At 41.8% G+C, this 13,284-nt stretch overlaps 1 non-coding gene and 1 gene segment (V, D, J or C); both read right to left on the minus strand.

Moving 5' to 3' along the window:
- Nucleotides 1–1,306: 1,306 nt before the first annotated feature.
- Nucleotides 1,307–1,899, minus strand: LOC150060154 (immunoglobulin kappa variable 1-5-like). The segment is given in 2 exon segments: nucleotides 1,307–1,743; nucleotides 1,845–1,899. Coding segments are annotated over 2 exon segments (492 nt in total).
- Nucleotides 1,900–12,523: 10,624 nt separating this feature from the next.
- LOC150060155 (U6 spliceosomal RNA) lies at nucleotides 12,524–12,630 on the minus strand. The gene has a single exon (XR_016536326.1). It is a non-coding gene; the product is annotated as a U6 spliceosomal RNA (small nuclear RNA).
- Nucleotides 12,631–13,284: the final 654 nt, after the last annotated feature.

The following is a 13,284-nucleotide window of genomic DNA, read 5'->3' on the forward strand; positions in this document are numbered from 1 at the left end:
CTACAGTAAGCATCCATACAGCAGGAAAACCTCAGTGACATGGTTGACTACTGGAAAAGACACACACACACACACACACACACACACACACACACACACACTTCAGCCTTCATCCTTCTCCACTTCAAGTACTACTGCTTATCTTCTGCCTTTCTATCAATTTCCTATGTACTTCTATTTGTTTTCATTCATTTAAAACTCATGTACTATGTTATAAAAAAATGTGAGGCAAGATGCTTAAGAAAGGCAAGCTTTAATCTTTAACAATTTTTGTTTAAAAATTTCATCCTGAAATGAATAAATAGTAGAAATTATTCTGAAAATAATTAGAGTTTGACTGTCATCTTCCACTCATCTCCCATTATTTCATGGTCCAATAGGGATGTTTTGATGACCCAGATTCCACTCTCCCTGCCTGTCGTCTATGGAGAATCCACCTCCAGCTCCTCCAGATCTACTGTGAGTCTCCTACATAATGATAGACAGACAGACATGTACTGGCCAAACCCCCGCCCAGCAATCTCTCCCCTCAACTCTTTCTCTCTCTATGATAGCCTTCTCCAAAGCAGAAGTTCTTGTTCCTTCAGGAACCTTCCACATTCTTGTAGGTAAGCAGCAGATGTTCTACCACTGAGCAGAAGACTGCACATCACATATGGACATAACATACACTGAATAACAGCCCAGAGATCATCTTCTATCTCTCAGCTTCTACAGCCCAGAGCTCCATCTCCTACATCATCTGTGCTTGACCCAGAATGCAGAGGGCCGTCACAAGAGCTGAACAGGAAATTTATTTCCAGGAATGGGATTAAGGACTGTGTATGTCAGCTTTGAATGTGTACCAAGGTAGCTAATAATCACTTGTGTCCAAATGATTTTCTTTGATCTACAGTCTTCTTTTATATTATATATGGAAGAGGCATTAGCACTTAGATAGGCTAAGTTTCCATGTCTAATTGTTTAACGGATGTTCTTTTCTTTATTGCATTGCTTTCACACCCTTGCCCCCAAATCAACTAACCATAAGTATGAGAAATTGGTAGGAATCTCGGGTTTACTCTGATAATCCACATGAGCTACAAAAACTTTACCTTTTTGTTTAAAAATCCTTTCAATAGACCTATCACAGCTTCCCATTTGCTGTGTGAATCCAGCTGGATACCACATCGCAGAGTCCTCGTAAGTCAGATGTCTGTTCCTTGTACGTCAGGAGAGGCACTGTCAGGGCCATGCTGCTGAGGCTGAGAGCAAGAAAGAGAAGTAAACTGGAGAGCATTGTCCCTAATCTTTTCTACCAAAATCTTCAAGTGACCAGCAGAGTCTGTCTGCATGTGGGAAGCTGTGCCAGCAGGTGGAGGCAGCAGGGGGAGCAGCAGGGGGAGCAGCGGGGGCAGCCCAGACTCTCACTTCTGCTTCCCTGGGAGTTTTTGTTATGACTTGTGTCACTGTGGGAGGAGTACTGTTGACAGAAATAAGTGGCCGCATCTTCAGGCTGCAGGCTGCTGATGGTGAGAGTGAACTCTGTCCCAGATCCACTGCCACTGAACCTGGATGAAACTCCAGATTCCAAATTGGATGCTTTATATATCAGGAGCTTGGGAGCTTTCCCTGGTTTCTGCTGATACCAGTGTAACCAAATGTTAATGCCCTGACTGGTCCTGCATGTGATGGAGACTCTGTCTCCTGGAGATGCAGTCAGGGAGGATGGAGACTGGGTCATCTGGATGTCACATCTGGAACCTGACATGGAAATATAAAAATAATTATTATTCATAATTATTATTCAATAATTATCCCCTAATCAATGTGCTAAGTAAATCCCCAGCACTGTCCTTCCTTACCTGGGAGGCAGAGCAGCAGGAGCCCCAGGAACTGAGCAGGGGTCCTCATGTCCATGCTGTGTGCTGACTGGACTGACTGCTGCCCAGGGTGTGGGCAGACTCTGAAGTAGTGCTCAGGGCAGGGGGCTGAGCTCTGGGCGCATGCAAATGAGCAGGGCTGGAAGGGTGAGCCCAACTGTGCCAGATTTCAGCATCTCAGAGCAGACATGATGTCTCCAGATATCATAAACCACACCAGAATAGCACAGTTGGGCCTGCAGGGAATGTGCCTTTCCCTTGGGAGCAGAGGACCAGATGACTCCCTTATCCTGTGAATTTTTGATTTACGCATGGTTTGAAGCAGGCTTTACAGGCTACTGTTTTACCTTGCTCAAACTTTCAGAGAAAAAGAATTCAAGAAAGTAGAATTATTTAAATCTTTAATCTGTTTTTCAGACCCCTTTTGATTGTTAATCACAAATGCAATTATTCTGAGATGGGACAAAATATGACTCATGGTGGATAAACAGAAAGATATTTGAGAAATAGATGACAGATGCCAATAAATAAAATTGTCATAAGATGCAAAATATGAAAATGAAGTGCGTGCACTATAGTGCTGTGGTGGTGTTCTTTCTGTGCAGGCTCTTGTGTCCAGCATGGCTGCTTAGCGCTCTATTGACAATGGACATCTCCACGTATGGGGCCGGAGAGCATTAGATGAGTGAAAATCATTAGGATGCTGGGAGAGTTTCAGCTCTTCACATCCTTCATGCTTTGGATCTCAGTGGAGAAACTGGACGAGGAATGTATGTCTGCTGCTGTAAAGATCATTCCAGCACACATGGTGAATGCTGGATCTCAGTGGAGAAACTGGACGAGGAATGTATGTCTGCTGCTGTAAAGGTCATTCCAGCACACATGGTGAATGCTGTTCACAAAAGGTGTAAAGCACACGGTGTTCATATATAGATTAGCCTGTCACTGATACAATGTGAGGTCACTGTCTATTTCTGACTGCAGGTAACTGTAGGGATATCATGATGGCCTAGTGTCCATCCAGGCTCCTGGCTATGTCTGAGGGTAGAGAAAGCTGCCATCTTCTCTAATTTCAACCTGTCTTTTACGGAGTTTCAGCAATAGGACCAGCTCCAGCACAGACTTCTAAGTGTCTCATTTCCTGGACACTCGCTTGGGTTTCTAGTTGGCTCTCCAACTAAATCATTGACAGTGTAGTCTTTTTTGTGTTCCTGTAACATTTTTTTCTTTATTGAGATTAAGAAATTACGTATATTTCACAGTACTGTTTTAATGAAAGTGGAAAATGGCAGAGATTTTTACACTTAAAAATGTGACTATAGAGGGCTGGGAGTTTGGCCTAGTGGTTAAAGTGCTTGCCTAGCATGCACGAAGACCCGGGTTCGATTCCTCGGTACCACATATATAGAAAAAAGCCAGAAATGGTGCTAAGGCTCAAGTGGTAGAGTTCTAGCCTTGAGAAAATCCAAGGACAGTGCTCAGGCCCTGAGCTCAAGCCCAGGACTGGCAAAAAAATATGTGACTATAAAATTCCATGGACTTATTTTTACAACTAGCTAGTAAATGTAGTAAGTGTCATATCTTCTTCCTGGTAACTGTGTATCAAATTAATCACAAGCTTCTATTTCTCTGTATACAATGGGACAGAGTGAGCCGTTTTGTGTTTAGAAAAATTCTCTCCAAAGCTATTAATTCCTTTCCTACAGAATGTGTACATGTAACACAATGGAATTCTATGCTGCTGTCAGAAAGAATGACATCGCCCCATTTGTTAGGAAATGGAAAGACTTAGAAAAAATCATATTAAGTGAAGTAAGCCAGACTCAAAGGAACTTAGGCTCAATGGTTTCTCTCATTCGTCATAATCAGTAGAAACCTTGGGCTCTACTAGCAGAGATCTACAATAGAGCAAAACCTTGATACATAAGGACATATAATGTGAAGCTAATTGAAAGGACCTCCAGGATATTGAAACAAAAGCCATATAATGAATGATTGTTGTCCTTAATGTACTATGTTGTCTCTCATCTCCTTTGCTGTCCCTTGGTTATCTCATATTGGTATAGTATCTCACTTTGTTATCTGATATATTGAATTTATTTGTATTTGGATATTTGAAATTTGATAGGGAAGGGGGGAAAACCAAGACAGGTGGGGAGTGTGGGGGGGGAGGGAAATGGGTACCAAGACATGTGAAAGGGTATCAATGTTTGTGAATTAATGCACCTTCTATCTGGCAAATATCATGTAACCCTTTTACTAATTACAATAAAAAATAAAAAGAATGTGTACATGTATGCAGCACTCAGTGAGAACCTTCATCAGTCTCACCTAGCATATCTGTGAAGCAGCCACAGCAAGGAGTCCACAGTTAAATGTAGATTCAGAGGTTACACCAGCAATAGTAGATCCACTGTTTACTTATCATAAGGCAACCTTCTGAAATTTCACTAGACCTCCATCAAAACCTGATGAAGAAGAACAGGATGCCAGGTCAGAGCTACACAGACACATTAATTTCCCCTTCCAGCATTCAAAGCTATGACTATACAATCCATCTGCTACTTTGGTCACTAAGATTATGAAAATTCTCTATGGGAGCTCCAAATATTACTACTGCAATTATCTAATATGGAAACTTGGACTGAGGCCACATGATGAAGCAATATAAATTCTGTCATGAGTTCTTACATTTAAAATATAATCGTGGTAATATTTGTCAGATATCAGTGCCTCGTGGCTATATTCCTAGCCACACAGGAGTCTGGAGATCTCCAGGATCATGATGAAATCCCAGTTAACCTTCAAGAAGCTGGGCTGGAGGTGTGGTTTGTGCTGTAGAGGACCAGCCTAGCAAGGAAGTTCTCTTGCAGAGAGGATAAAAAATAAAAATAAAAATCTCACCCACTTACACAGCTTACGATAACAGGTACACACCACTGTGTCAAGCTCTATCAGCTTAGAAGTGTGCTTGTGAACTTTTTGCCCAGGATGACTTTGAACCACATATTCCCAACCTTTCAATTAACTAGAATCAGAAGTAGGAGTCGCAGGTGCTTTCAAGTGTAAGTGAAATCTAATCTAGAAGTTGTAATGGGAAAAATGTCTGTACTTATATGACTTGAGTGACCCCTAGTGTTTTACTGATGTAAGGACCAGGTGATATTAACACTGAAATCAGGAAGTTCTAATGTCAAATTCCACTTCTTCCCAAGTGGAGTAAAGAGGAATTTCCAAGCTGGGCGCAATGGCTCACACCTGTACTCCTAGCTACTCAGGAGGATCAAGGTTCAAAGCCAACCCGGGCACAAAAGGACCTGAGACTCTTATCTCTAGTTAACCTCTAGAAAATGAAAAGCTCCAGGGTAGGGCAATAGCCTTGAGCTGAAGAGCTTAGGGACAGCACCCAGGCCAAACCGAAGCCCCATGACCCGCAAAAAATAAAGAGGAATTTCCATTATGTTGAGATATATATATATATCCCTAAACTAATCTATTCTCTTGACCAAAGTCTTCTTTATCTTACCTCTTATATGCAGTGACATGCTAACCAAAGATCCATCAGGGTTTTCCCAACATGGAGCAGAAGCTATAGAGACCCATGTTCACTAGTCAAATGTGAATTAAGAATGTTCTGTAAATTCTTTAATTAAAAAAAGAATGTTCTGTATAATCATGGGAAGCAAACGCACCCTGAGTCTGTATAAGAATGCCTTAGCCAAGCGTCATAGCTCACGCTTGAAATCCCACGACTCAGGAGGCTGAGATCTGAGCCAGCCCAGGCACAAAAGTCCATGAGACTCTTATCTCCAATTAACCACCAGAAAGCTGGAAGTGGCACTGTGGTTCAAGGGGTAGGGTGGTAGCCTTGAACTAAAGCGCTCAAGGACAATGCCCAGGTCCAGAGTTCAAGTTCCAAGATCGACAGAAAAAAAAAGAGTGCCTTTCTTTCTTCATAAGCAATGCCAGCCTTGCACGCTCCATCATTGGGAGATACTTGTATTTGTTGGTAAGAATTTCTTTTTAAATTTTTTTAATTTTTAAGCCAGGGACTGGTGGCTCACCTCTATAATCAGGAGATCGGGATCTGAGGGTTGAGGTTAGATATCAGCCTGGGCAGGAAAGTCTCTGAGATTCTTACCTCCCATTAACCACCCAAAAACCAGAAGTGGTGCTGTGGCTCAGGAAAAATCCCTCTTGTAAAGCTTTGCTGTGTATAACTCCGTTCTCTGTAAATTCTTGCTCTATTCAATATTATGGAAATCATATAAGCTTTCAACTGATAAGATAAATTTCAGGTAAATTAGGATGGCTTATTTATTTCTTCTGTTAGCTGTGAAAAAGTTCTTCTAAACTTTTACCATGAGAACAAATTCACTTCAATTTAGCTGATCACCTTTGACCTTCCCCTACAAGAGTATTTATGTTTTTATGGATGGAAGGCTTTCTATTATTGTTGTCTTGAATAAATGTTATACTGTTCAGTAGTGTAAGTCAATCTGGAATATTTCAAGGGGTGTGGTTCATTAATTTGTGCTTAATGTATATAAAATGCCAGTTTGCATATAATTTTTTTGTTTTCATATTGGGTTAAATGTGATTATGAATCATGGCTATCGGGCTGTTCTGATACTGGTACTCGAAACTGAAAACACCTTAGTGCTTACTCATCCCAGGTCTCATAGTGCAACGTGTCTTCCCGCATCGATGACCTCTTCCCCTTGCACAGTCTCAGAGCACCTGCAGTGTTGCTCTTCAGATAAGCATTGCATTAGGACAGCTGGGCCACACCAAGAAGGAAGGTTTTTGTGTCGAGGTGTGTCACTATGGGAGGATTTTCTACAGCTTGCATGCAGTAGTAAACTCCAGCATCCTCAGCTTCCACCCTGCCGATCATCAGTGTGAAACCTGTGACCCACTAAACCTGTCTGGGATGCCAGGTGCTCGGCTGGAAACCCAACAGATCAGGAGTTGTGGAGACTGGCCTGGCTTCTGCACGTTCCAATGCAAATAGGTGCTTCCATTACAATACAGGAGGCTCTGACTAGACCTGCAGATGGCAGCTGGCTCTCCCAGGGCCACAGGCAGGGAGAGTGGAGACTGAGACATCGTAATCTCTCCATTGGTTCCTTAAAAAATGAGAGAGAAATCAAGGCTATGTATGAAAATTGAAGCATTTTTGTTATTTTTCTTTCACTGTACATTACTCGCTAGTCATGTTCATCTTTTTGTTTCATATTCCAACAATATTGAATATTTTTAAATAGATACGTATTTCTCCTTAGACCTCCTTCTATACTTGGCCTAACTGTCATCATGAACTGCTCTTCACCCTCATGTCCAAACCTCACCTGCCCCATCCTCGAGGATGAGACCTGCATGTCTATCACATGGACGGAAACAAAATGAGACACAGTTGTCCCTCTGGCTCACCCTCCATTAGAGTTTCCGGTCCTCATTTCCCTCTCCCCTTACCTGGGATCCAGAGCATTAGCAGTCCCAGGAGCTGAGCAGGGCACCTCATGACTACGATGCAGTAGGGCATCCTGACCAATGAAGATAAGGTTAGAGCTGAGCTTTTATCTGACTTAGAACCGAAGGTCCTCCTTAGGGAGCACTATGCAAATCAGCAGGTGGGGGCAGCAGTGTAACAGGAGCAAAGGGGAAGGGAATGTCCCCTCTTATGAGCAAAGTGACTTAAAAGTCATCAGTATTTAGAGGAAGTTCACCAGACTCTGTTGCTCCCAGCAAAGGGCACAAGACCCACCTAGGAATGTCTTGATCTGTGTGAAGGGCACAGTACCAGGCCCTGCCAATTAAAAGCGCCAGAGATCCAATTCGATGGAAGTTTGCGTCCAGGACTATTAGGCTATCTCTGGGAGGGGACGTGTAGCCTACTTGGCTTCCTCCCAGCCTACCTGGAGAAGGGCTTTGGTGTTGATCCTCAAGGACTGTCTGCACCTGAACTGAAATAGTTGAGGAGGTCTCTGATATCCATTGAAATCTAGTCAAATATTTGGGGGTGTTGTAAAACATGTTAAAAATGCTCTTTTCAGCTAAAGAGCATCAGTGCCACATCATTTAATTTCTCTCTTTCTTTCTTCCTTCCTTCCTTTTTTTTTTTTCTTTTGCACCAGTCTTGGGCTTGAGCTCAGGGCCACATGAGCCACAGCACCATCTCAGGCTTTTCCTATGTAGGCAGTACCAAGGAACCAAACCTGGGTCTTTGTGCATGTTAGATGAGCACTCTACCACTAGGCCAAACTCCAGGCCCCACAATTTAATTTCTACTGGTATCTGATCCATTGAGTCCACATGATTTTCCCTTCTGGATTTTTTTTCTTTTTGTCAATCCTGGGCTTGAGCTCAGGGCCTGAGCACTGTCTTTGGGTTTTTCTCAAGGCGAGAGCTCTACCATGTGAGCCACAGCATCACTTTCAGCTTTTTCTATGTAGGCAGTACCAAGGAACCGAACCTGGGTCTTTGTGCATGCTAGGCAAGCACCGTACCCCACTAGGCCAAACTCTGGACCCCATTCCTTTTGGAATTTTTTTCCAGTGCTGGCTTGAACTCAGGGCCTGAACACTGTCCTTGGGCTTTCTCAAGGCTAGAGCTCTACCACTTGAGCCACAGCTCCCCATCGGCTTTTTCTATGTAAACGGTACTGAGGAATCAAACCCAGGTCTTCACGATCGCTAAGCAAGCACTCTACAACTAGGCTAAATCCCACTTCTGGATTTTTTTTAACTGTTCTCTCAAACACTTTAATTTATTAGTCCTAGAGCTTGAACTCAGGATCTATGTACTGTCCTTGAGCTCTAGCACTATCTGGACTTTCTGGTTAACATGGCACTGAGTGCAGCATGTTCCTAAACCCAGCTGTGTGGGTCTAACTCTTGAAGCAGAAAGCAGTTGGCTGTGATAAGGGGTGTGAAACTCCATGCCAGAGCCTCGCATGTCTTTGTACAGGAACGTCACTGAACATCGACGCTGTCCTGCGAATTCTGCAGAGAGGCAAGTTGTATCTGGGAGCCAGGTCGCTGTCCCTTCCTCATTCATTGTTCACAAGAAACACACCAGACTTTTTCCTGCACTGGCAGCATTGACAGCCATCACACTCTCACCAGAACACACTGAATGAAATCACTAAGTCAATGGTAGCTGACATCTCTGTATGTCCTTCACACTCGCATTCCTGTAGTTAGCATAGTCTTGCATCCTTACCTTAAAATAAAAGTAATCTGCATATGTCATTCCATGTATTTCTTCAGGCATATTGAAAACATGTGTGCTCTGCATTTTCTGGTCTGTACTTTTCATTTTTAAGACTCATCTCTTGGAGGCCAGGAGTTTGGCCTAGTAGTAGAGTGCTTGCCTAGCATGCACAAAGACCTGGGTTCAATTCCTCGGTACCACATACATAGATAAGGCCAGAAGTGGTGCTGTGGCTCAAGTGGTAGAGCTCTAGCCTTGAGAAAGTCCAAGGACAGTGCTCAGGTCCTAAGTTCAAGCCCCAGAACTGGCAAAAAAATCTCTTGGAGTTTGAAGAAGCTCATTTTTCTGTCAGCTATCACAACTCAGTACAAGTCAAACAGTATCAAAATTAAGACCTCATGTATGATATCAATGTACAAAAGTCTAAACAATGGAATTTTATTAATTTTCCATTTCCTGCCCTCAGAGATGTTCAGTTTAAGAATGATGTCTCTGCTGTATTCATGGAGGAAATGTAAGTATTCAAATTTAGAAAGGAGGAAATTGGGATCATGAAATGTTATCCAACAAAATATACTGAAAACTGATGAACTTCAATTGGTGCCCAACAAGTAAGGTTGTAGATAAGTTTGTCGAGCATTTATGATAATTCAATATAATTAAAATGGAAGGAACACGGTGAGACTCTGGATCATTCCTTCCTCCCTCTCCTCATGAAGCATCATGTCACATCATCACCATCTTCAGCTTTATGGACCAGCCCCTTGCTCTTGCCAATGGCAGCCCAAGACTGATTACAGGTGGTCTGGCCGTGTGGTGCTGTCTGAGCGGTAGCCACACACATGCACACTGTAAGCATCAACCTATACCTCAGTGTCGTCCCCTTTCCTCTTCTCACACAAGCTACTCACCAGACAAGAATCCCAGGTGGCAGCTGGGCCACCACACCCAAAGAAGTTTTTGTTTAGGACTGTATAACTGTGGGGGATTTTCTGTTGCTTGCCTGCAGTAGTAAACTCCAGTATCCTCAGCCTGCACTCTGCTGATGGTGAGTGTAAAATCTGTTCCTGCCCCACTGCCACTGAACCTGTCTGGGACCCCAGGAGCCCGGGTGAAACCCAAGTATATCAGGAGCTGTGGAGACTGGCCTGGCTTCTGTAGATACCGAAACAAGTAAGTACTTTTATTACTATGTAGGAGGCTCCGACTAGATTTGCAAGAGATGGAGGCTGGCTCTCCAAGAGTGACAGACAGGCAAAGAGAATGGAGTCTGGGTCATCACAGTATCTCCACAGGATCCTGAAATAGTAAGAAAGAAGGACAGCTCATAAACAAACTCCATTGTCAGTATTTGCTTTTATCTGCTTGCTTCACATTTTTACTACAAAGAAGTTGTTTTCTTTTGAGGCTAGAGATTCAACTCCAACCTCAGGTATGATAACCACACACCCTACCACGGAGCTATACCTCATCTTGATTTTAATCTAGTTTTCTTTTTTGCAGTCTCCCCGGAGACTTCCAAAGATGAACCCAGGAGAAGCAATTCACAGGGCTGTGTCTCTTTACCCCCTCCTCTCCTCTCTCCATGTTAGAGTTTGCACCACAGCACAGTTTCTAGTTCCCTCTGGGATCATTCTCACCCTTACAGACTTCAACAACACACTCTGCTTGGTGAAGAGGAGGCAGTAGATCTCACACATGCATAAAAGAAATGGGGAAACCATTCTCCCTCCCCGTCTCCCTCATTTCCCACTGCTCTTACCAGAGATCAGGAGCATTAGCAGCGCCAGGAGCTGAACAGGGCACCTCATTTTGAGAAGATGAACTGAGGAGTCCTGGTCATGGCAAGTTTAATCACTCAGTGTTTATACTGGACTTGCAGGAAAGCTCCTCCCTAGGGAGCAATACGCAAATACCCTGGTGGGTGCAGTGGTGCGAGAAAAAGTGACGGGTGGGGTGGAAAGAGACACCAGGAGGGTGGGGTCTCTCCTGAGAGCAAGGGACACAAATGCATCAGGGATTAAGAAAGCAAGAGATTTAAGAACACCAAGAGAACGTGTTAATTTTTTTCTACTAGATGCAGTAAGGGCTAAAGTATATACATTTTTTTAGTAGTCTGTGTCTGACTTAGAGTAATAAGACAGGAAAGTGACCTTAATTTGAACTTGTTAAGAGATTGGCAAAAACCATTTGAATTTCTTTTTTCTTTCCTTCCTGGTCCCTTATGTAATGGTAACAAGAGAGTCACAGTCTCACTAGGCAATGATTCATTCTGCAAGACTTAATTTATTGTACCACTAATTGACCATTTGCAGCTGAAGATAGATTTGGGAGCACGTGAAGTTCATCTGCTTCAAAAAAAATCACTGAAATAATATTGTTGCTGATCTTTGCATAATTGCAGCAATTGTTTAATGATTAATTGGGTGACAAAATGAAAATCAGCAGTTTGCAGGCAAATGAATGTAAACAGAAGGCAGCTACCAATTCTAATCTTCCTTTTGTTGTTCTTATTGTTGATTTTTATATAAAGACCACGTTAGTCAGTTTCTCTCAGTGCCCCCCCCAAAATCAAGATTAAAAAAATAATTAGTGAAAACTCTGAGTAATTTCTAATGAGATTTACCAAGGATTTTTCCCCCCTGTGATAGTTTTAATCATTTATCAGAGATCATACTTATATCAGATCAAAAGAAATGTTAAACTTCTGGTCTATAAAATATGCTTTCTGGCCTAGGGCAGATGGCATAATAAATGAATTAATAATACTTGCTTTACCCTGTGTTTTCTTTTTTTTTCAAAATGAAGAGTTTTTTATTTTTGTAGATTTTAATTTTCTTTGTAAACATTTCCTTATGTACAGTGAAGTAGACAGTAGTCTTGTTCTGTGTGCATTGCTGTTTTAAATTTTGCTGTGTGTGTGCACACACGTGCACCTATGCATGTGCAGGTGTATTTGAGATGCAAATTTCTTGATCTTTTTGGAGGAAAAGCAGGATGATCAGCTAACTGGTATTTAGATGAAGGTGATGCTAGTGAAGACTATCAGATATGTACAAGTTTTGTATTATACAAACTGACTTAAAAATTGCATGTAAAACATTTAAATTTTATTGAAGAAGTGCTGTTGATCTTGAGAAGTCTGGGGCAATTAGGTAGCAGTATTGTCAGTATACTGTGTACACGGTTGCTACCTGAGAAGCCCTTTGTTTTACACATTGGCTCACGCTCTTCTTCCCAATCTCCCGCCCCTCACCCCAGTACAACTGGGAAGACAAACATCTCCAGTTCAATATAAGCCTCATTAGTAATCTGTAAATAATTTTGTGCTTCCCTTAATTATTTATTTATCTTTTTTTGGCCTTATGTAGTTACTTATTGACTTTTGCTAATTGGTGTTTTACAACTATTTAATGAAAAGATGTGCCTTTTGTTGTTGTTGTTACAAACATATGGAACGCTTCATGAATTTGCGTGTCATCCTTGCGCAGGGGCCATGCTAATCTTCTCTGTATCGTTCCAATTTTAGTATATGTGCTGCCAAAGTGAGCTCTACCCTGTGTTTTCAAAAGCACTAAAGAAAAATAAAAAAGGGTGGTAGAAAATGAGAAATCTTATTAAGGAATCATGTGATATTTTTTTTCTCCTTAGTATAATGATCTGTGTGATTAAATGTCTTTTCAAGATTCTGGGAAGCTACATTGATATATACATATATACACAATATACAAAAATATACAATATATTAATAGTATAATGTATATTATTATAATTGTGTATATACAAATATACTCTATATAATATATGTTCAATTTATAATATATGTGCAATATATTATGTATACAATATAGTATGTTAAATATAAAAAAGTACGAGATATAGAAGTGAACTCCAGGAAATGGAAACAAGAGATCTTGTTGTTCATTGCCATTGTTTTTGTTTTCTCATCTTGTTGCCTTGCTTGTTCATTTATCTGTCTTTGGGAGGGTAAGGGGTGAGGAGAAGGACACAGATTTGGAGAGACAAAGGGTGGGCAAAGCAGTAGCAGTACTCACTAGACACTGGGTTGTGAGTGGGAATGGGAGGGGAAAACTGGGAATGGGGGGGGGGGAATTGTCCAGAAATAAATGTATTCATTGCCTGACTTATATAACTCCTTGGTACGTCACCTTTATAGTACGAATCAACAAAAAAATTTAAGAAACTA

The sequence above is a fragment of the Megascapheus bottae genome, chromosome 7 (genome assembly GCF_031878675.1).
Source record: "Megascapheus bottae isolate mThoBot1 chromosome 7, mThoBot2.hap1, whole genome shotgun sequence".
Classification (NCBI taxonomy): domain Eukaryota; kingdom Metazoa; phylum Chordata; class Mammalia; order Rodentia; family Geomyidae; genus Megascapheus; species Megascapheus bottae.